The following is a 21,137-nucleotide window of genomic DNA, read 5'->3' on the forward strand; positions in this document are numbered from 1 at the left end:
TGCCGAACGGCATCGTCAATATTTTCAATTTTAATAAAATGTAAAATGATATTTGTATTTATATATTCATTATATATTTTTGACGAAATATTTCTTCGAGAACAGAAAAGATTTTTACTACCAGTAGTGTGCATATTTAAATATATTTCACGTTTAAATAATAAGTTGATAAGACGTTGATCTACTAAGCTTCGAGGTTCTCGTGAAAAACAATTGTTCCAAAAATTACTTTCGTATCAAATAATTTCCATTCCCTTATTAACTAGTTTACTCCTCGAGTGTGTCATATTTTCGCGTAAGCCTATTTCGAAGTCCCAAGTACTTTTCTCTCTATAGAAATCCCTTCAGCCGAAAGAAGATGAAACAGTCGTCGTCGTGGAACTACGATACAGGACTTTGCTCGGGCCATCTGCCAAATCCCGTTTACCTGCGAAACCATTCGTAATAAAGATAAACAGGCGATCGATTCGATTAAAGATTATTGCCAGCAAGAGACTCTCTTTATTATTTAATAGCATCGTAATTAACGCAACTGCCGTGGTAGCTTCGATTTCAACCATGTTCCTCTTCCATCGAATTCGAATATTTACGCAAATTCAGAATTTGACGAATACGATCTACAGAAATAAAGTCCAAGCGAAGATTCAAAGTTTCAGCCATTAATTATCGTAAGAAGCGCTATAGTTTAGATATTTTTTGTATAATTTCCTGCGGTTTTACACCTTTGAATTTCCTACTAACACATAAAAACGAGCGATCCAGCGATTATCGTAACCTTCTCTGCACGTATCGTGGAATCGCGATTCTCGCGAGTCTCGCAAGTCCTTTGCGCGGATGCTGGAATCGTGATTCTAAAGGTTCGTGGATGAAGGCCGACCCATGACGCAACTATGCACAGTGGCGAACGATTCCGTGTAGAGTAAACGACAAATTGCCGCGTTATTGTCGAACGACATCTCGCCCACTTTGAACTCCGGATTCACCGCCACCTGAAAACGTAAATATCGGTTCGATTACGTTCTCTCTCCTACGGTATCGCGATTGTCCGGCTTCTCCACCGGCCTTTATGGACCAGATTCTCTCTACGGGCTATTTGATTCGCGCAAGAAAATGACAGACAGGGCGTTATACGTTTGATGTTAGGCTGGTTACTATTTCTTTTCGATAGAATCATGTATGTTTTTAGTACATTGATCGATTCGAATCGTCTTGGCATTCCCCGTAAAAGATCATCGAGCTGAAAGCTATTTACGTCGAGATCCCGTTAGATTATAGGAAATATTTGAACATTTATTTTGTAAAACGTTCGTTCAATAGTCTCGTTAAAAACGATAAAGTTGAAGTAAACCTTCGTATTTCTTCTACGGTTCTACCTATAAAAATAACCATTAACGTTAAATTATGCCCCTCCTCCCTCGAGATTATTTAACTTTGGCTGGAAATATTTTCCGATGTTACGAATAGTTTTGGAAATATACGCAGAGATAGATTTAAATGGAACTGTACATAGAGATAGTAGCAGTGGTATTTACACGCGACTACCTATTTCCATAAAATAGATCGTATTTGTCAATTTTTAGTATCCAATAGTCGGTACCTGTTTCACGACAAACAACAACACGGAGATGAAAATTCTACGCGAATGAAATTAATCAAGCGGATTAAATTAAGCAAATCACGCTCCAAATTAGAATTACCTTGAAAATATACTCTCCGGTTGGAAGTTCCGTTATATCCACCCACTGGCAATCGATGTTGTGCTTGTAAATGTCGCTACAATTCACGGAAATACCTTGGTCACCGTAATTGGCGCATTTGTATCTGAAATCATACAGGCGTCGCTGCTTAATTGGCTCGCCAATTAGACGTCGTCCATCGTCGCCATCGACGCGAAAAATAATTTTTCGTTCGTCGAGCAACTGCGTGGCCCTGTTAGGAACCGATCGTTTTCGCTAACGAGTCTGCTAATTGCGTTTACCTCGGCTCCACTCCAGGCAAGCATTGATTGTCCTCCAAGCAAAAGGACGCTTTGTGACCCTCTGCCAACCGTGTCCCGTTCAAGTCTAACACGTCGAACGTCGCGAACACCTCCATCGAGTGGTAATGCCTGTCGTTAACAACCGAATAACGCGGAATTAATGATCGAGCAACGAGCCACTTTGATCGGCCGTATCGAAATCACCGATCGCAGATAAGACGAGCGGCTGTTCGGTGAAAACGAGCTTCGGGCCAGGTCCAGCGTTTACGAATCGATTTTAGGAGAGTGAAACAGGTTTCTGTGGTACGGGTTGTTAGCGTTAGAGAGATGCATTTTCCAATTTTTCGTGCGCACGTTGATGGCTTACGAGATTTTACCGTATTTCTCGATGGAATTTCAGTTCATCGAAAGAGGTTCGATGGAAGGTTCTTCGGTAAAAGTTATACGAGTGTCTCGTATCGATATCGGTCGATCGAAAGAGATTTATTAATCCAGAATGGATCGATGGATCTATAATCTAGTTTTTAATGCGTCGTTCGAGCGCTTGAAAGCAATTTCGATCGGACGAAACTTCTCTCGCATAAACGATTTGTAATGTATTACGAGCTCGTAATATATACAGTAGCGGACAAAAGTTTAAGACGAAATGGAAGAAATAAATAATTGATTTACTTTCCATAAAAAATATAAATACGGTGTTCTACTTTTGGTATTAACTAATTGTACATTTGTTTGTACACTTAGAAAAAAAATTTCATTTTGATATTTTGCTCAATAGCTAAGTTATAAAAAAGGAACGAAATCTGTATAATATTTCGTCGGTCAAAAGTTTAAGACTATACAAAAAATATTAATTTTTGGTTAAAAAATATACACAATTTTTGTTTAAATTCAATATTTTGTTCAATATCCGTTATTTCTTATCCCTTCGGTACATCTTCTTGGCATAGAATCTATTAATTTTTTATATTAATCTACCGTAATATTATTCCAGGCTGTTTCAATCGTAGAGTAAAGTTCATTTAAATTTTTCGGTTTATAACCTTGTACTGTCTTTTTTATGATGCTTCACAAATTCTCGATTGGGTTAATGTCTGGTGATTGCGACGGCCACGGCAGCACGGTGATATTTTCTTCTTGAAAAAACTGTTTCACAACCCGAGCCGTGTGCTTCGGATCATTATCATTTTGAAAAATAAAATCATCACTCATATTGTTGCGTGCAAAAGGTAACATTGTGTTCTTGAGTATGTCCTTGTATTGAAAACGGTCCATAATTCCATTGATACGACATATCGGACCAGGGCCGCTTCGAGAAAAACACGCCCACACCATAACGTTGCCACCACCATGTTTAAGAGTTTTTAAAACGCACTGTGTTTTCAAACTTTCGCCAATTCGACGTCTAACGTACCGTATCCCGTCAGAACAGACGCGATTGAATTTCGATTCGTCAGAAAACAATACCTTTTGCCAATCTTCACTTGTCCAATGCTTATGAGCTTTAGCAAATGCAAGTCGTCTTTTTCGATTCCTAGAACTCAGCAGTGGTTTCTTTTGGGGTTTTCGTCCTCTTAAGTTAAAGTCTTCTAATCTTCTCCTAACAGTTCTAGCACTAATTTGTGTATCGTTTTCATAGTTTATCTCCGCAGCAATATTATTTGCACTACGAAAACGATCCTTTTCGCTCAATCGATGAATCCGGCGATCCATTTTCGGTGTTGTTTTCCGTGGTCTTCCGTTTTTCGGTTGATCGCAATACATGCCTGTCTTTAAACATTTATACCAAGCTTGTTTACAAGCTGTTTCTGACCTGTTCACTATATTTGCTATTTCGGTGAAGGTTTTACTTTGCTTTCGCAGCCTTACGATTTGTTCCCTTTCGTTTTCAAGTAAATTCTTTGATTTACCCATAGTCTGTTCCTACCTAAATGAATTTTAAGCAATAAAAGGTACACTAAACAATGATTTTGACATTCCAGAATCAAAATGTTCAAAAACTGTACTCGTACTCACGTTTTACACAGATCGTCTTAAACTAATGTCCACTGTTTCCAAGTGCTAGGCGGTAACTAACTGTTGTAACTCCTACATTGTTTGTATTTAACAACTGACTGTCTGAGGTTACGAAGGTCAAACATACAGCTACGTTATTCCAAAGAGACAAACCGAATAGAAGAACAATATGCGTATAAGATGTTTGTAATCCGGTTTACAAATCATCGTCTTAAACTTTTGTCCGCTACTGTATATATACGATATTATTCGAATAATCGAGATCGATTTCAATCGACGAAAAGAGGTTTCGTCGGTGAAACACGGTTTGGATATTTCTCGATGAATCCAGAACGAACCGTAAGTTCTTATCGAACTTCTAATATATTATTCGTATAGTCGAAATCGTTTTCAATCGACTAAAATAGGTCGAGCAATGGGATTTGTCGAAAATAAATGGTTCGGAGCTTTTGAACTTTCTGAAGATATCATGTATCTCGCATGTCGGATCTTGTATCGTTGTTCGATTTGTTCGCTTTGTTTCTAAGCTAGAGCTTCAAAATTCCTTTCGGACTAAAAGTGTTTGTAGTCTTTTCAATTTCATCGTATTAATATCAGTAGTGAAATTTTATAGCCACTAAAAATTGACATCTCGTTCTTCGTTCCCTCTAAGTACGGCCGATTTAACGTATAATCACCGATAGTTTTCTGAATTATAGTAATAGTTTTCGGTTTATTATTCCGACGTTTCGTGAACGTTGCAGTTCGTCTGATCGCGGCTATCGTAAAACTAAATGTTTCGGCTTGTGTCTCTTTACGATGCCTTTGACTGGCCAATGGGAACCCACCGTTCCGATTGAAAATCCAAAGACCGACTACGATGAATTCACTTTAAATATATAATTTATCGATTATAATAATCGATCTTAATTTTTACCAATTGTAATCAATTATTATGATGGAAAGACCTTACCTTACCAACTTTCGTTACTTTATCTTTCTAGAATTTTATCGATCTAATTACTCACATATGACACATATGCCATTCCCAAAGGTGTTTCGGTACCGATGGTCGGAAATCCGCGATTCCAGCGTTTAAAATCCTCGCGGTGAATCTTAAAAGTCTCCTCGTCTCTAGGTGCCAACTCTCCGATTCCTTTTGCACCTTATAAGCCTGAGAAGCAACACAATTCTCCTCCATAGCACACTGTAACCAGTATAGTTGTCTATCCTCGAGATGCGCCGTTCGCATGAGTTCTATGTGATCGAATACCAGATCTGGCATCTCTCGAAGACATACTACGCTGGCAACGTTCTCTATCGGACCTGTAACGCGTACGACGCAGTTACGGAGTAATTGACATCCCCGGAATCAAATATTTTTCATAATATCGAACGTTTGAAACGATTAAAGAAAAGTATTTTTTAAAAAGCACGAGCATCTCGACGAACCAAGCGACTTAAAATACTAAGAAAAGCGAAAATCTCAACGTTTAGAATATTTATTGTTATAAATATTATTATTATTCCCTTTTCAACGAAACAAGGGGAACAAGGAAATCCAGGTTTGTCTCAGCAGCGTTTCTATTACCTGGACAATCGAGAAGCTTGTCGTGCAGACAGTCGATCAGATTGTTCTCGTCTCCGTGACACTGTACGCCACTGATGGTCATAGGTATCTTCTGGCCGCCGAAGAAGTTGGTCTGGATGGCGTCGGAGGCGTAACCTAGGCCCAATTGCCGGCAAACCACCGCGGCTTCGAACAGGGACCAACTATCACCACAGACTACACCCCAATCTGAAATAAAATTGCTTCGGTAGTCTCCCTTTACCTTGTATCTTCTTCCTTTTCTGACAATCTTCAGTCGTCCGTGTTTTCCGTCTTTTTTTCGTTATCGGCATGTTATACATCGTTATCATATCTTTCTTTTTCGATCGAACGATAAGGTAACGAAGATAAAAATGGAATTTTCTCGAATTTTCGTTTTTTCATTTCAGTTCTTTCTCCAATTTTTCATTTCGATCAGAGATTACGGGAGAAAAATAAGTCGACTTTTATCGATCTTTCAACGTTAAAATTAAACCAAAAAGAAGATGAAAATACTCGAGCAAAACCAGTGACGGCTTTTAACGTAAAGGTCACGATGCGCGGCGGATTTAACGATACCTGAATTTCCTAGTTTGATCTCCACTCTGCCTTCGTTATGGACACGGCCGCCGGCCAACCTTATCGCCACTCCCTGCTGATGGATATCCTTGATTCTCCGTTTCTCTGACTTCCTTTTCGGCTTTCCCTTCATCGTCCTTTCATCCTCCTCGTCCTGCTGCTCGCGAGCGCAAATTACACCGGCTGCTTCGCCGCCCTCGCAGTCGGAAGCACCCCATCCGTCGAAGCGGCATTTCGACAGTTCGTTCTCGCTCCCGTCGCAATACACGTTGTCCATCCAATATCTTCCTGGAATGTTTTCTTCTTTTTTTTTCGTCCTATACAGTTTTAAGCCCTATACCGGTAATCCTCTGCAATCTTTTGCGGTCCCAAGCACGAACTATTGGAAAAACTACGAGTTCCTCGGGATACAAACCGGTTCTTTTTGCTCTGGTCTGCTAGCGACGAACGCCCGAAACGAAACGTTACTTTCATCTGAGAGAAATCTATGGGGGAATAGCGCGGTGTAAGGGGTTTCTGGTAGAATCGATCGGGGGATACAGCGTGGCGAATGGCGAGATACCGATGGTAGATTGTTTTCCTTTATTTAGAAAGAAAAATCATATTGAATCTGCTTGATAGTAACTTTATTATTATGTGGCTTTTTTTTAGCAGATAATTTAGCTTTTTTAATAGTTTTTAAGATATTCACTGAATCGAGAAATATGCGAGGAAAGAGTGGAAGAAGCGTTCGCCGTTGTAGTGCCCTGGTCACCAGGGTGGAACGGTTTTCGCGTAACCAGCAGGATGGGGTCGATTTGACCTCGACTAAAAGGAACAGGTGAGAGATACGCCTTATCTGGATGGATATATACGAGTGCACTGCGTTAACACTTAATTGGCTTATCGACTAACACGTTATTTCGAGTGTTTTGCGTTTCGGTGCAACGTTTCATACGTAAACTATGCGAAAACACGACCCACGAGCGAATCAACCTGGTGTCTTGTTAATTAATCGAACGTAAAGAGTACAAAGGAAGTACGAAAATACGACGAAAAGAGGAAAAGAGAGTTGGTTAATTACGTGTACGTACATGGGACCGCAAAAGATCAATCTCTTTCCATCGCAAACGCGAACGAGGATAGTCCGACGAGGATCGACAGCGACGTCCTTTCGACGCTTCATACAATTCCAAAATAATCCTACTTGATCAACTCGGTCCTTTCGACAAAGATCCTATTTACGAAATAGCAACGTGCGAAATTCTCGTTTTCTTCGATTACCGTTAATATGCTTTCGCTTTTCACCAAAATCTCGCGCGGCAAGAAATTCAAATTCCATATTACGAAAGACGCAAGTGAAAATAGAATTTTCAATTTCGTTTCCCGAACATACAAAGAGACGGACGTTCCATACGTTACGATTGAAAATTTCGCGTTCGCGTGGATTCTGAGAGAGGAGGGAAAGAAGCATTGAATTGAAACGAAGAGACAATATTATCTCACTTCTGGCCTGACCAAAGTGACCGTTCGACGTTGGTTTAATCGCACCGTCGAAGCCTAATTGCCTGCAAACCACATTGGCCTCCAAGTAATCCCATTCGTCGTCGCATACGCTGCCCCATTTCCCATCGTGAAGTATTTCCACGTTTCCTGCGTAACCAATCGAATTACAGAGTTTGTACTTGCTGGTTTTCCGGTTCCACCGCGTGTCTGGCTAATGACAGAGTTTATGGGGTTGCCGCGATAATTGCTCGATTAAACGGTTCGTCTCTTCTCGAATGTCAATTGCTCGTTAGCTTCGTTCTGTTTTTTACTTTGAAGTCATTCCGCGCGGTATAAGCGTGCGCAAATTCTTTTGCGCGTGACAACTTGTTTTTAGATACTTACGGCTTTCACGCAATCATCCATACGTTGTAGGTTTTCTACTTTGTCACTGTAATTTTTCAATTTCTACAATTTATTCGCGACATTTCATTACCGAAAATTCAAGTTTCCCTCGTAACGCATACGCTCCCTTGTACGCTGATTTACCAATTAATGACATTGGTAAATTAACAAATTACAAAGCCTAGGTTACAGAGTTCTCTCTTATACGATAGTTTTCTAATTTGTCGTTAAATAAAACGTTCAAGCAACTTAAATTTTCGTTTGTTTTATCGACGAACTTGTTACTGTTTGTGTAAAAGGGTGTTCCTTGATATCGATAACTTGTAACTTGTAATTTGGAAAAATGTCATCGATAACGTTAATTACAGTCAAGAGTAGGAACTTTTCGAAGATAATTTGCAAGATTCTTGCGAATTAGGAACTTCAGGAGTAAGAACCGCACGCTTGGCAGCCTCGATTTTTATAATATTTGCCAATCGATTTACGATAGAAACAGTCTGTGTGGAAATTTGAAAATCCGACAATTTTCCTTGTCAAGCAGAGAATCCAAGATTCGCAAGGAAATAAAAAATTTGCGATTCCTCGACGCTCCGTCGTATTCATCATCGACATTTCTGGATTAAAATAGCAGCTTGCTAATCAGAAAGAGACACGAACGTTTGATGTAAAAACGGATCTTACGTGAAACGTGGCGGTTTTATCAGCCTTTTCTCGCGTAAGTTACGCAATGGCGATTAAAAAGGGGTCAACTCGAGGATGATTTATGTCAACGACTATGTGTCAGCGTGGTAAACGTCGCATAGGCACAGAATCGCGAGCTACAAGATAGGATAGCCATCGTCGAATTGGACCATAAAACAGGATAGAATCCGTCCCAGACATTGGCGTGTCAATTTTTATTACCCTCCATTGGATATTACGCTCCAACCTACTATATTCCTTCTTCTCTGTTACGTCGATTTTGCTCCCATGTCGAACGTTCTCTCTCTATTTTCCGTGGAAAACGGTTAATCTTTTCGTCGATATACATGTACTCGTATTTGGAACCGAATCGAATGTAACTACAAAGTTCATCTTCCAGTTCACGATCGTAGTTCTTCGAGATTTCTGCAGATTATTTCAATCGCTGCTATATTTACTAAAAATTCGAGTCTAAATCTTTATCGTACGTACTACGCGTCGCTATTGAATTACATTTCAATACGTTCAAATATCGACATTCTTAAAGTTATATCTCTTAATTTCCACCTCTCTTTTTTAAACGGAAAACCGCGGTTAATTCGAAAGTTTTCTATTATCCTCGAAAGAGTACCACTTTATTTCTAATTTACTGGCGAACAAGGGAATGCCAGACGAAACTTTGGAATTCGAAACACTCGTTACCTTCGTGTCCACCGTTCTCTCCACCCACCAACTTAACCGCTCCCTCTTGCTTTTTCAACTTCCGGATATCCTTCTTCAGTTTCTTCACTATCCGCGCCTTCTTCTCGCGAACTTTATCCCAGGTACCGTTGTTCCCTACACAGACGTCCACCAACGCCAACGTTATCAAGAATCCAACCACTAAAACCTTCCAATTCATTCTCGATCTCATTCTTCAACTTTTACTGTCGATTTCTCTCTTTAACCATACTCAAATCACGTTAAACTTTTATTCGTACAACGAAATTACAACGAAACGACAAATTTAATTCGTTCTTCCCATTTTTTCAAAATATTTTTTATAAATATTTTTTATACGAATTGAGATTAATTTGGGTTAATCTAGGTGGGTTTAGAATTATCTAGGATCGTTTAGGATCGTTAGAATCGTTTAGATTAATTTAAATAAGTTTCATTCAGGTTTACTTATTCAAATGCCAAAGTGAATTTAAGAAGGAAATATAGCAATTTATATAATATGGCATTCTTTTCTATCACAACCAAGAAAATGAACACAGATCTTTGCAACTGAATCCTTCTGCGGGAATAACTATGTTCGCAGTAAAATCACCGCACGTGTATTTCGTTTACCGTACGGCAGGCTACTGATACATGCCTATGATCGCGCGATGTAATATATTCGCTCCAGTTGTAAGACAAGCGTCGCGATCTCGAGTGTTACGCAGCGAAGCAACGCTGCATATGGCAGATCGGTTTTTCTAGCCTCCCTCCTATTTCTTTTCGTTCTACGCTTCGTGAATCCGTGATCCGACGGCTGGATCATCCGATAACTATGCAAGCTGTTAGCGATGAAACTACCAGATTTCCTCCGGTCAATGACGACCCTGTCACGCAAGCGTTCTTCGTGTTTCGGTTAACCTTCCGAAGCTCTTCTGAGGAATTCTCAACAAAATCTGCGTGGTCGCTAATAAAAGTCTCGGTACGTCTCGATTGTTAATATATCTGATAGGTATAATAAAACATAAAGAACAAAAATATACATATATCTTCGTAGGTATTTGCTGGTTTTAGATATTTACATATATATGGACTGCCCTCCTGTCACGAATCGTTCGTCACTAGGTGGATGTCGTTTCTCTCTTTTTCAAGTAGATACGCGAGCAATTTAAAAAATTAGAAGCAGCGTGTTTCAAATAATATTCGATCGATAGCCAATACCGTTCTTATTCTTAATATTCAGATATTCGCCCTCCCCTTCTTATAAATATGTATATCCTTGGAAAACGCTACTTTGTCCTGTTGCTAGATCTTTGAATTTCGAAACAAAATTACGGAATATTTAAAACAAAATTTAACTACGATTAGAATTCCTTTCATCCAACGATCGCATCGAATCCCATCTCAGCTGCTGTTACAGTTAAGAAAATGGAAAAAGTTTCTTTCCAACTTTTTCCACAATTTCTATTAATTCGGGCTAGTATTCGGGTTAGGATAGAATTAATTATCTAAAATACACGATTGAAAATTCATACTTATAATTCTTGCAAGTTAAACGAGATAGCGTCTCAAGTATATATCGAATCAATTTAGAAGCATAATTCTCGTAGTGACGATATACAGGCGGCATTTCGATCATTTTCGCAGGATTTTTGAAATTCCATCGATAGGAGGTAACTCCGAAGATTTGTTATCGGTTTGAAAAATGGTTACAAGTATGTACGAGCCTTTTCCGAAGGATAAATGCGAATAGAGCTCGTTTGTCGTCGGTCTCGGTCGCGAACCAGTGGCAATTCGATCCGAAGAGAAAAAGATCTTCGGCTTAGAAAGCCTCTGCGGCTAGCGAAACGTAGCTCTCGTTACTCGATACACCGGTCTTGTATCGTTACCAGTTGCGCAATAATCTAAATCTGATCGTTTATATCCCACGACCGAAAAATCTCGGTAGAAATTGTACACGAGACAATTTAACGATCGTTGCTTCGTAAGATGCTTAATGACAGATATCGGAGTTCGATTCCATTGCGTATACGATACTGTAAAAGGTAGAACGTCTAGAGCAGTATTTCCTAACGTCAGGAAATTTCGAATACTTCTTTATCGATGTAATTTTGTAATAAATATTGTAGATAGATGATATAATAGAACACAAAGAGCCGAATTAAAAATTTTCTTTATACGATTCCTAAGGAAAAATTCATCTCGAATAGGTCGAATTTAATCGGGCTAAGAGATGGATGAACGCAGGCAGCCTCAAACGCGTCGAATAATACGAATCTTAATAAATTGTAGAAACAAATTCAGAAATTTTCATGCACGACGAAGAAACGAGAAACGTTAACACAGAAACATCTCTGAACATCTCTATCGCGACTGTTTCTCGCTGTTCTCCACTTGATCGTGACCTGACTGCTGCTGATGCGAGGACTCGAGCAAAAAATGGCATAATTCGAATAACAGGCCGCTTTTGACACGGTTCATTTCGTGGCGTAACCGTGGCAAACGCGGCTGAGCAATTATCGCGAGCTATTAGTGAAAACAACCCATGGCTAAATTCTTGACATACTTCCGATATGAACTACCATCCGTTTTACGGGGTGGAGACTGACGAAAATTCGACACACTCCGAAACTTTCCGCTTCGAGCTACGCGTTTCACGAAGAAATTTCCTACTTAGGAAATTTCTTCCTTGTAATTAACCTTTGATTACAGCTAACTATGGTAATACGCTGGAACTACCCGTTAATTACATTTTCATTCCAAAATTATTCCGTCTTGAGATTTTCTATCAATGGATTAATATCGTCGTTTCTTTTTTATAATTACGAAAGAAGCTTAAAGAAATCAAATCAACCTCGTCTAGTTCGATTTCGGACCTTACAGATGTAAATGCGATACGATTTATTCTTAACAGAAACGAAACGACACGTACTAAAATGGATTAATAACGCTAACAGTCAATAACAGCTCGATAACTTGCAATCTATAACTCTACAAAATTAACGATGTCACGTAGATTCGTACTTCAATTACGTAAGAGAATGCTAGGGACGCTATTTTATCATCATACAACCAAACATTTTCTTATCACTGTGATATAGTCTAAAATTACAGAAGAACGAAAACCAAGGTATTCCGCTGGTACAAAAATGGATCCGGCTTTTTGATTGTATAGACATCGCGACAATGGACGTCGTAAATCGCGTTGCACAGCGTAATGCGCTGTATCGCGGATACAGCGACCCAACTGAATTATAGTCCACGATGGCTTGTAACCGCAACCGCAACCATTAATGACACACGTGATTGATACTCTAGATACATTGTTGGAAGCGTCGTCCCAGCCAGGTTGCTCGTTTCAGTATTTTTTCTTTTTTTTCTGTTGGCCTGGCAAAGGAGTAATTTTCGAGGGTCTGAAAGAATCGAAATTAGAGTCGGCCCGTAAAGGCGTGAAAAATACAGTCGAACCTCTATAACTCGAAAACTATTCGTAAGACTCTGCAATTTCGTTCATACTCTTCGTTTCTCTGTAAAAGTCTCTGTAAGTCGAAATATCCAAAGAAAATAATACCAAAGAAATTGGGAACGTTTATGACCATTATTCGTAGTCGGAACGTATACAATTTTTTTGATCATTTAATTGTTTAGAAGATTTCTTCCTAAGATTTCGTGATCATCGTCTTCGACCTAAACAAAAATTAATTCTTTCTCAACGATTTTTCTCGTAAAAATTTTACTAATAACTTTGATTACCGCTGTCACAAAAAAAAAAAAGAAAAAAACGTATCTTAATCCATTAAGGACCAAGTAATCATTTATGATAAAGTCGTAAATTTATTTAAATTTCATAAAATTGTAAAATCTAGGTATAAAAAGCGACAAAAATACGGAATTATTCCTTGAAATTTCGTTTCGTAGCCATAATTTAAGAAATAGAATATAAATTGAATTCTAAAGAAAAAAAATCTTTATTAAAAGACTTTTTAAGTAATTCGTTTATTAAACTTTCTTCACTTGAAAAAATTTGATAAGTAAATACCTTTAACATTCGAGTTACCAAGATTCGACTGTACCAGACATCTCTCGAACCCAGTACGCGCCTTGTCATCGCACGTTGGAGATTTCAACGGAAATCCAATGCATTACGCTGGCGTATTACCCTTTGATCATCCTTGTTATTTCTTTTTCGAATCGTGTCTTGATCGTGATTGTTCTCTCGAGAAATCGCTTCTGAGGAGACTAGAATAGTGCTAGGAAATTGTAATGACTCGATACTTTCCACGCAAGATTGCTTTACCGTCCTCCATTCTGCCATTCCAATTTTCTATTTTTATCCACTATACAGTAATATTCAATATAACAAATATATCGCTACAGTAATGTTAAAATAACGTTCTTTTCTCATTTTATACTTCTTTTTAAATCTTTACCGTGTCAGTTACGAAAGTTATTCGTTGATTATTTATACGTTCTCATAGAATTTGATGATATAGATGCAACGTTACATCTTCTCTATTATCTTTGCTAATTTACACGTATCGATAACTTCCTTATACAGTCTTTGTTACTGGATAGTACCTTCTACGTGATAATATTCCTTTGTGAACTCTATTGATAATTTCGACGTTCATGTAGTATCTCATGAAAGTATTTGAACTCTTACGATAGAATATCTTTATAGGTATATCGTGTGTTTTATATAAAATGTTTTAAAATTTCATTAACGTCGACATATTGGAAAAGTTTGAATCGGTGAAATTAAATGTGGGAAAAATTTGGAGATATTGTATCTTTATAGAATTACCAAATCTTTGGATCTATATGTATACACCGTATCTTTCGACAACTTTTTGCTATTTGTTGTGTTGCTTTATAATCGTTTTAAATAAATTCTTTGCGGATATCGAATAATTTTTATCCATTTCTCATCGGAAAATAGCACTTCCTACCGTCCATTTCCACATTCTTCGATTTAAGAAATGTTTTCGATGTTTATTTAAAAGCAACGCTTGTCAAGTAGTATCGATATCTTTTTTTAATTATCCGATACATCTAAAACTCAAATAGCGCGTTTATATATGGCGCGCAAACGGTCGATCAAAGAAGATCGCACCCTCGGTCGGTATCCGAAGACGAGTCTAGGGACTCTACCACGCCCAATCGGAGTCGTCCGCGCGTCTATCTGTGTCTCTGTCGTACGTTGATCGGGTGGAGGCGTCGCGTCGTCCTCGGATCCCAACATGTCCCCTCCACTTAACCTCCTCATCCGTGGCGGTGCATCGCGGGTCGAGAAGGAGCATGTCAGTCAGTCGGTTTCTATCCAGCGGACGGGACGGTGCGTGACGGTCTGGTGCGAGTGGCAGCGGGTTCATACGATCGGACAGTACGAACCGTCCCTAGCTGCTTTCGTTACACGGAATAAAAACATCCGGGGCTTCTATTTATCTGAAAGTCTCGGACAAGGCGTGTCGTGCGCGTGTGCCGATCCTCGAACGAGATAGAGCAAGTGTGTGAAATATCCTCGTGGCTAGGAAGGATCGAAGCAACCAGCGGAGGTGCAGTGGTCGGCCATTGCGCTTTCTTCGTGTCGCCGTTACGACCGCGCGGTGCTCTGCTATCGGTGTGTGTTACATTATACTAGACGTACCGAACGCCATAACATGTCCTCCCTTCTCCAATTCGACCGGCCTGTACCCCCATAGAAATCATTCTGAGATCGTTTACGCCCGTCTCGTGTTTCACAAGACGATGTCGTACTGACTCGTGCCCATGACGTGCGAGACACGACACGCTCCGTCGGTAACGCGGCGTCTTTCTCCCCTTTTCATCTTTCGAATCCTTTACTTTCTCCCTTTTCCTTCCGAGCTTAGAATCATATACCTTAGATAAGCTATATTCGCATTTTACGATATTCTTGTTATGGGTTTGGTGGTTATTTTAGCGTCGCGTACAATGGGTTGTGCGTGTTTGTGTGACAGATTTCAAGAGCCGGCGCGGTGCGGCGTCTCGTGATCGGTTGTCGCAAAGTCACGTTTCCATCACGAGAATATTTAGGCGGGCTTCTTTCGGGTGTCACCTCTAAGAATATTTCGTATTGTTTGAATGTTTCTATGTTCATGGAAGACGGATGTTCTTTATTTTCTCGGAGACTACTAAATTACGGACGTTTGCGCGTGTGTGGGAAATTAACGCGTTCCGTGCCACGAGATAATTAAGATTATCAACGAAGGTTCGATGGTTAAGGACTCTCTCGGAATATTTAACTGTAGAAAAATAAAAATCCATCCAATTCATGACATTTTATCGAAATATCGGATTGAAACTTATCTTCCTTCGCCTCATGCAATGGAAATTCTTTCTTCCATCTTTATCGTCGATCTATCGCCACTTTCACTGCCCACGAAGCACAAAACTTATTAAAGATGCAAAATCGTACATAATGCTTATAACACACAAACAAAATACGAAAGATCCAAGTACTCGTAATTGGCTTTCTCTAATTATATCAAAATAAAAATATGATTCAGTTCATTGATGTTATCAAATTTTCACAGTTCTGTCATTGCTATTCTCGCTAGTGCAATGACACAAAGAGAGGGAAATAGACTAGGAGGGGAACGGAGAATATATACATACCGACAGTGTCAAATTAAGTTGTTCGCTGAAAATGCGGCGACGGAAAGCGTTTCCAATCTGCATCGATAAAAATGGCAAAACAGTCCCCGCTGTTTCCCCCTATTTGATTCTTTAATTTCACGCACGTGTACAAGTGGCATCTTGTATACCAGGGAAATACACGTCTGCCATTCCACAATGCGTCTCGATTCGCGGGCAAAAGTTTCTTCTCCCTCTCAATGAACTCGCCCGCGCTGCCATCGCATCGGCGTTCATTGTCTCTCATTCAATCGCCCCTTTCATTGGTGCGGTTTCCGCGTCTGCTCGCGTCGTTATATTCGGCTCGACGCAAAGTATTCATGTATTCTTATATCATTATATTCCACTTTTATAAAATTATTCAACTAGTTATTTAACCAACGATATAACTTTCGTTAGTCTATATTACTTCCTTTCAACGTTCGAAGAAGTCAAATTAGGAAGACCTTATCATCAAGATAGCACTCTACACTCCATGTGAGTAATGTAATTAAAAAAGAAACTATCTGACAGATACTTATTAATTGACAAACTATGAAACATAATATATTCAGAGTGTCGTAATATTATTTTAATGGTGGGTGGGTGGGAATTCCAAAAATATGATATACATGTAAAGAGGTTAGCAAATGTTCTCCAAGATTATTTCTCGTCCAAATCATAAAAATTCTCATCGTAAAAACGCGATTGAAAAGCTTGAAAAATGTTGAGAGAAACGGAGAAAGTAATAGAGAGTAATGGGAATTATATAATCGGTCGAATAATTAAGTTTCTATGAAAACAATATAGCGGAATATAATAAAATAAAAACGTACATTGCGCTGAGGATAGAGACGATATCGATGGCATGTCGATTATTTTTGGTAACTTTTATCTTAATTATTTACTTTAATTTTAAAAAAATTACAATTTTGCTTTAGAACCTTATTGTACTACAGAATAGTTTTTGGTATTCATCGTACCAATTTATTTATTCTTATTCGCTGTACTGTATTCGATATAACAACTCGTTCTGTTATTGGGAAACTGATAAGGTACAAAATAAGAAAATTATTACAAACGTCTGATATAATTCTTTACCAAATTCAAATATTGAATAAGTTTTAAATTTATGAAATGAATATCGTTTCTTAAAAACGAAATCCAGAGTTATAGTAGTACGACAACCTCATGGTACAACGATCAGGTAACTAGAATAGAACTCTACAAGCTTTTACAATCTTTAATTAACAATTTTATCGTAAACTTCGTTGAATAAAAAAGTCCGTAATATTATCGTACGATAAAATATCGGAAATAATCGATAATCGTCGATAGTTCCGTGTTATCTAACTTATCGGTAATCGATATTTACGAGTATCGCATCTAATCGGCAGGTCGCGTGCTTTTTCGCCGTGGTTTGCTTCCGGGGATACCGATTCCTATTTTCTAACGGAGGGGTACCTAACATTACCTTGAAAATTTGCCTTTGCTCCTGGAGGAAACGTTTCACGCGCTTTCTTCGACGACCAGGTAGAAAATTCTTATCTCGAAAGGCAGCGCTGCATCAATGGTGTTACATTATTCGATAGTTATTTCTACAAATTCTCTGACGTTCAAATTCACCCGGCAAATATACGTAAACAATTTACATCTTGATAATTCATGGTTGAAATTTTCCATCGATCTTAGCGTGAGAGGAGAAGATTAAAATAGCGTGAATCACTGTAAATGTAAATGCGAGTAGTGGCACGTATTCATGGCAATTCGTATATAAGTACATAGTAGAATAAGCAGTGTTTATAACGTTTATCAGATTTACGATAGATCTTTGACGGATCTTTACGACAAGGTAAAGGCAGTGTTATCGTAATTACATGCTAATCATGTGGCGATCTTTGAATTTAACCTATCAAGCATAGAAACGTTTAATGTATCTGATATAACTAGAACCGCATTCAAGCATTTTACTACTGATCGTATCCTATCGATGTATTAGTGTGAAAATATGAGTTTTTGTTTCGCGTCGAGTCTAAAATACAATCTTCATGTTTAGCAAACAATCCGAATTAATTTATATTCCTACGTCTAGTGTAACGAGTATTAACATTCTGATTTAGATACACGAATGTTTCTACAACTATATACGTATTTAGAAGCAAGTTAAAAATTACTTCCTATAATACAATACAATTTAATACGGACGTTCTAATTTTCTGATCAGCGTAACGTTCATAATATTTCTCGCTGTTCGACCACTTTTAAGTATTCCGTAAGAGATGCATCCATGATAGAAGCTTAGATTTACATTTGAAAGGACCTTCGTTCCCGTATTACCGAGTTGCGTATTTCCTGTGCGCGTGCCGTCGGTACTTTTATTGTCGCTTCTTGTCACGCTGTTGATAGCTTCTTCCTGTCCGACAGAGAGCTATTCACGTTGATACGGAAGAATTAATTTCTCTCGCTTTCTATATATCTCTTCTCTCTCTCTCTCTCTCTCTCTCTCTCTCTCTCTCTCTCTCTCTCTCTCTCTTTGTATATATATATAATTCTTCTCAATAAATTTCTTATTCGCTCTTTATTCTAATATTTTACGATCTCTTGTCATCTAGCCTTTCTTAATTTTCTGCCTTTCTCTGTCTCCCTTTGCCTGTTACATCAGCCATATATGATATATGTACACTACCGTTTAACTGTCATTATCTACTTTAAAATTTATGCAAAACAGATTGTTCAATCTTAAAATAAACAAACAAGACGTAGAAAAATCTTATTTCCGTGTATAATAACTCGCGTGTAATAACCAAATCGGTTTTCGTTTACATTCGCTATAACTTACAAATCGTCGCTTCGATCGATCCTGGCACTTGCGTTATTCGATCTTCGATTCAGAATTTCAGTCGAGATTTAAAATATAAACATTTTTCAGTTTTACATCTAATTCGCGTAACATCTTTCTAACAAACGAGGTCATATGTATGTGTATAATATATACGATCCTTAATTTATATTCATCATATTTCTCTTCCGACTGTGTAAAATAATATTTCGTACAAATTTTTGCATCGTCGCCTTGTACGAATGCAACATTTAAGCGAATCATCATATTTTGTAGGAAATTAACAAGTATTCTAATACTTCTGAACTAGAGTGTATATACCGTTTATTACGTATGGAACACATTATCGATTGATATATCGTAGATACTTTCAACGGTATCAATCTTTTCACGTACGTAATATCATGTACGTATATACGATGGATACGTGCAACGACCACCACCACGATCGATCGATTATTGGTTCTATTTCCGTTCATAATCCGCCGCGAGTCAGTCGATAGGAAGCAAATATTCCTCGGTAGCACTGTTTCCCGTATTGTGTATGTATTCGAAATGTATTCATCGGTTGGTAAAGGAGAGAGGGGATTAAACGAGATAGAAAGAACTTATTTCGCGTTTGTACCATCCAGCAGCAACATCGATCGACTCATTCGTCAAATCCATAAATCAAGATGCGCTCAAACGCTTCGTTAAGTAACCCCTGTTACTGTCCCAACGATTCGTGGAACCAATTTTTTAGAGCGAGAATCACATTAAGAGGTCGATGTTCATTGATAACGAAGCAAAATCTTAACCGGTTAACCCGATACCACCGTATCGGTGACGTTTTCATTTTCTCTCGTTTAAACGAACAGAACGCAGCCATTCAGTCTGCCCGGTGATTAATACGATCGACGTTTTACTCTAGACACCTGCAGTGAAATGGTTGTGTAGTACGGAATCGCTTACGCGGAAAGGCATATTATATTACCTCTGGCCCGAGTAATCGAATCGTCGATTCGACGCTTAAAAACGAAACACAAGGTGGATCGAAAACGATCGTGGTTGCGGAAGATACATTTCAAACGTCAAATATGACATAGGTGATTTTTTAAGAAACAATTTTAATCAGTCAGGGGAAAATACCGGCTATCGTTGTTTCCTTTGCGGTCGTGTTTTTATTGTCATTGGTTTTTTTCCTCGTCGTTATCATCGTTGCTCACCGCTTCCTAATCCGGTTCCACGGTACTGGAATTGCGTCATCGAGAAAAAGCATTTAAAACCTTTAACGATCTTCGTCGTTCCTCTTCCGCCTGCCAACCTCCTGCCTAACCCCCCACTTCCTCCTTTTTTCGTCCGTTACTTAATTTAGAGCCCGTGTCGGGTTACCCATTCGTTAGCCGTCGCAGTTTAATAGGATTTACCGGTGTAATGCGGCGAGTCGTAAGAGCCACTTTGACGAGAATCCATCTAGTTCGAATCTAATTCCGCTGGAAGTCGATTCGACGGCTACGTTCATGATTGGGCCGTGATAGAGGGTATGGGCATATAGAGGATACGGTGATGAAATCTTGAATATTTCTGCCGATTAGAATATCCACGAAAGAATTACAAAGACACCAAGTATATCAAACGAATTGCAGCTCTTTGGCATACGTCGCAGAATAATTTGTAAATTTGAATTTCCACTCTTTAAACAAAAAGTATGCTATAATTACTAAGTGTATCCGAAATTGGAAATAAATGTTTCGGAGATTTGATAATATTTTAAATCATCCGCCTAATTTTGTAATTAGAAACTCTCGGGAAATGAAACATCTAACTATCCACGTTATCTATCTCGCAAGAAAAATGTAAATATATCGTGTTCTCGATTTATATTCGCAGATAAAATTTTCTCGTTCTACATGGCATAGAGCGATTTCCGCCACCACGTTGTACATGTAAAAGAAATAGCTGAAAAGAGAGAGGGAGAGAGAAAATAAGAGAGACGATCGGTGGGAATCGAGTTGTGGAAAAAGTTATTAGATTACCACGTCGGATATTACGCCGACGGTGCGCTTAGTCGCGTCGTTATCTTTATCCCCGTAGCGCACCTGCTGCGTCCAGTGTTCACGCACATGTGCGCGGTTGTAGTTTCGCATGCAGAACGCGCGACGATAAGTGCGTGCGTCTGTTGCGCGCGGCAGATAAACCAGCACGGCGGAGGTGCGAGGAGCATGATGATTTTTAAAATTCACTCACGCCACACGGAGAAACGAACGACCGGCGCAGACGATCGAGATATCCTCTCG

The 21,137-nt window shown here is 38.9% G+C and overlaps 2 protein-coding genes across 5 annotated transcripts in view; one reads left to right on the forward strand and one right to left on the reverse strand.

The window, feature by feature from the left end:
* Nucleotides 1–478: 478 nt before the first annotated feature.
* LOC132911826 (lysyl oxidase homolog 3A) lies at nucleotides 479–9,688 on the reverse strand. Of its 3 annotated transcripts, XM_060968799.1 has the most exons (8): nucleotides 9,393–9,688; nucleotides 7,626–7,772; nucleotides 6,141–6,428; nucleotides 5,565–5,771; nucleotides 5,002–5,299; nucleotides 1,979–2,107; nucleotides 1,698–1,821; nucleotides 479–989 (listed from the first exon to the last, which is right to left on the reverse strand). In XM_060968799.1, exons 1-8 carry the CDS (start codon nucleotides 9,601–9,603, stop codon nucleotides 852–854), a joined length of 1,542 nt encoding a protein of 513 aa, XP_060824782.1. In that variant the 5' UTR covers nucleotides 9,604–9,688; the 3' UTR covers nucleotides 479–851. The 3 variants fall into 3 exon arrangements, with proteins under 3 accessions (XP_060824782.1, XP_060824784.1, XP_060824783.1); XM_060968801.1 differs by lacking the exon at nucleotides 7,626–7,772; XM_060968800.1 differs by lacking the exon at nucleotides 1,979–2,107.
* Nucleotides 9,689–14,557: 4,869 nt separating this feature from the next.
* LOC132911823 (G protein-coupled receptor kinase 2) overlaps nucleotides 14,558–21,137 on the forward strand; it is a 28,891-nt gene continuing 22,311 nt past the window's right edge. The window contains exon 1 of one of the 2 annotated variants that reach the window (XM_060968795.1): nucleotides 14,558–15,009. The gene's annotated coding sequence lies outside the window, so the exon portion shown is untranslated. The remainder of the gene's footprint in view (nucleotides 15,010–21,137) is intronic. The other variant, XM_060968794.1, reaches the window with a different exon arrangement.

The sequence above is a fragment of the Bombus pascuorum genome, chromosome 11 (genome assembly GCF_905332965.1).
Source record: "Bombus pascuorum chromosome 11, iyBomPasc1.1, whole genome shotgun sequence".
In the NCBI taxonomy this organism is placed as follows: Eukaryota; Metazoa; Arthropoda; class Insecta; order Hymenoptera; family Apidae; genus Bombus; species Bombus pascuorum.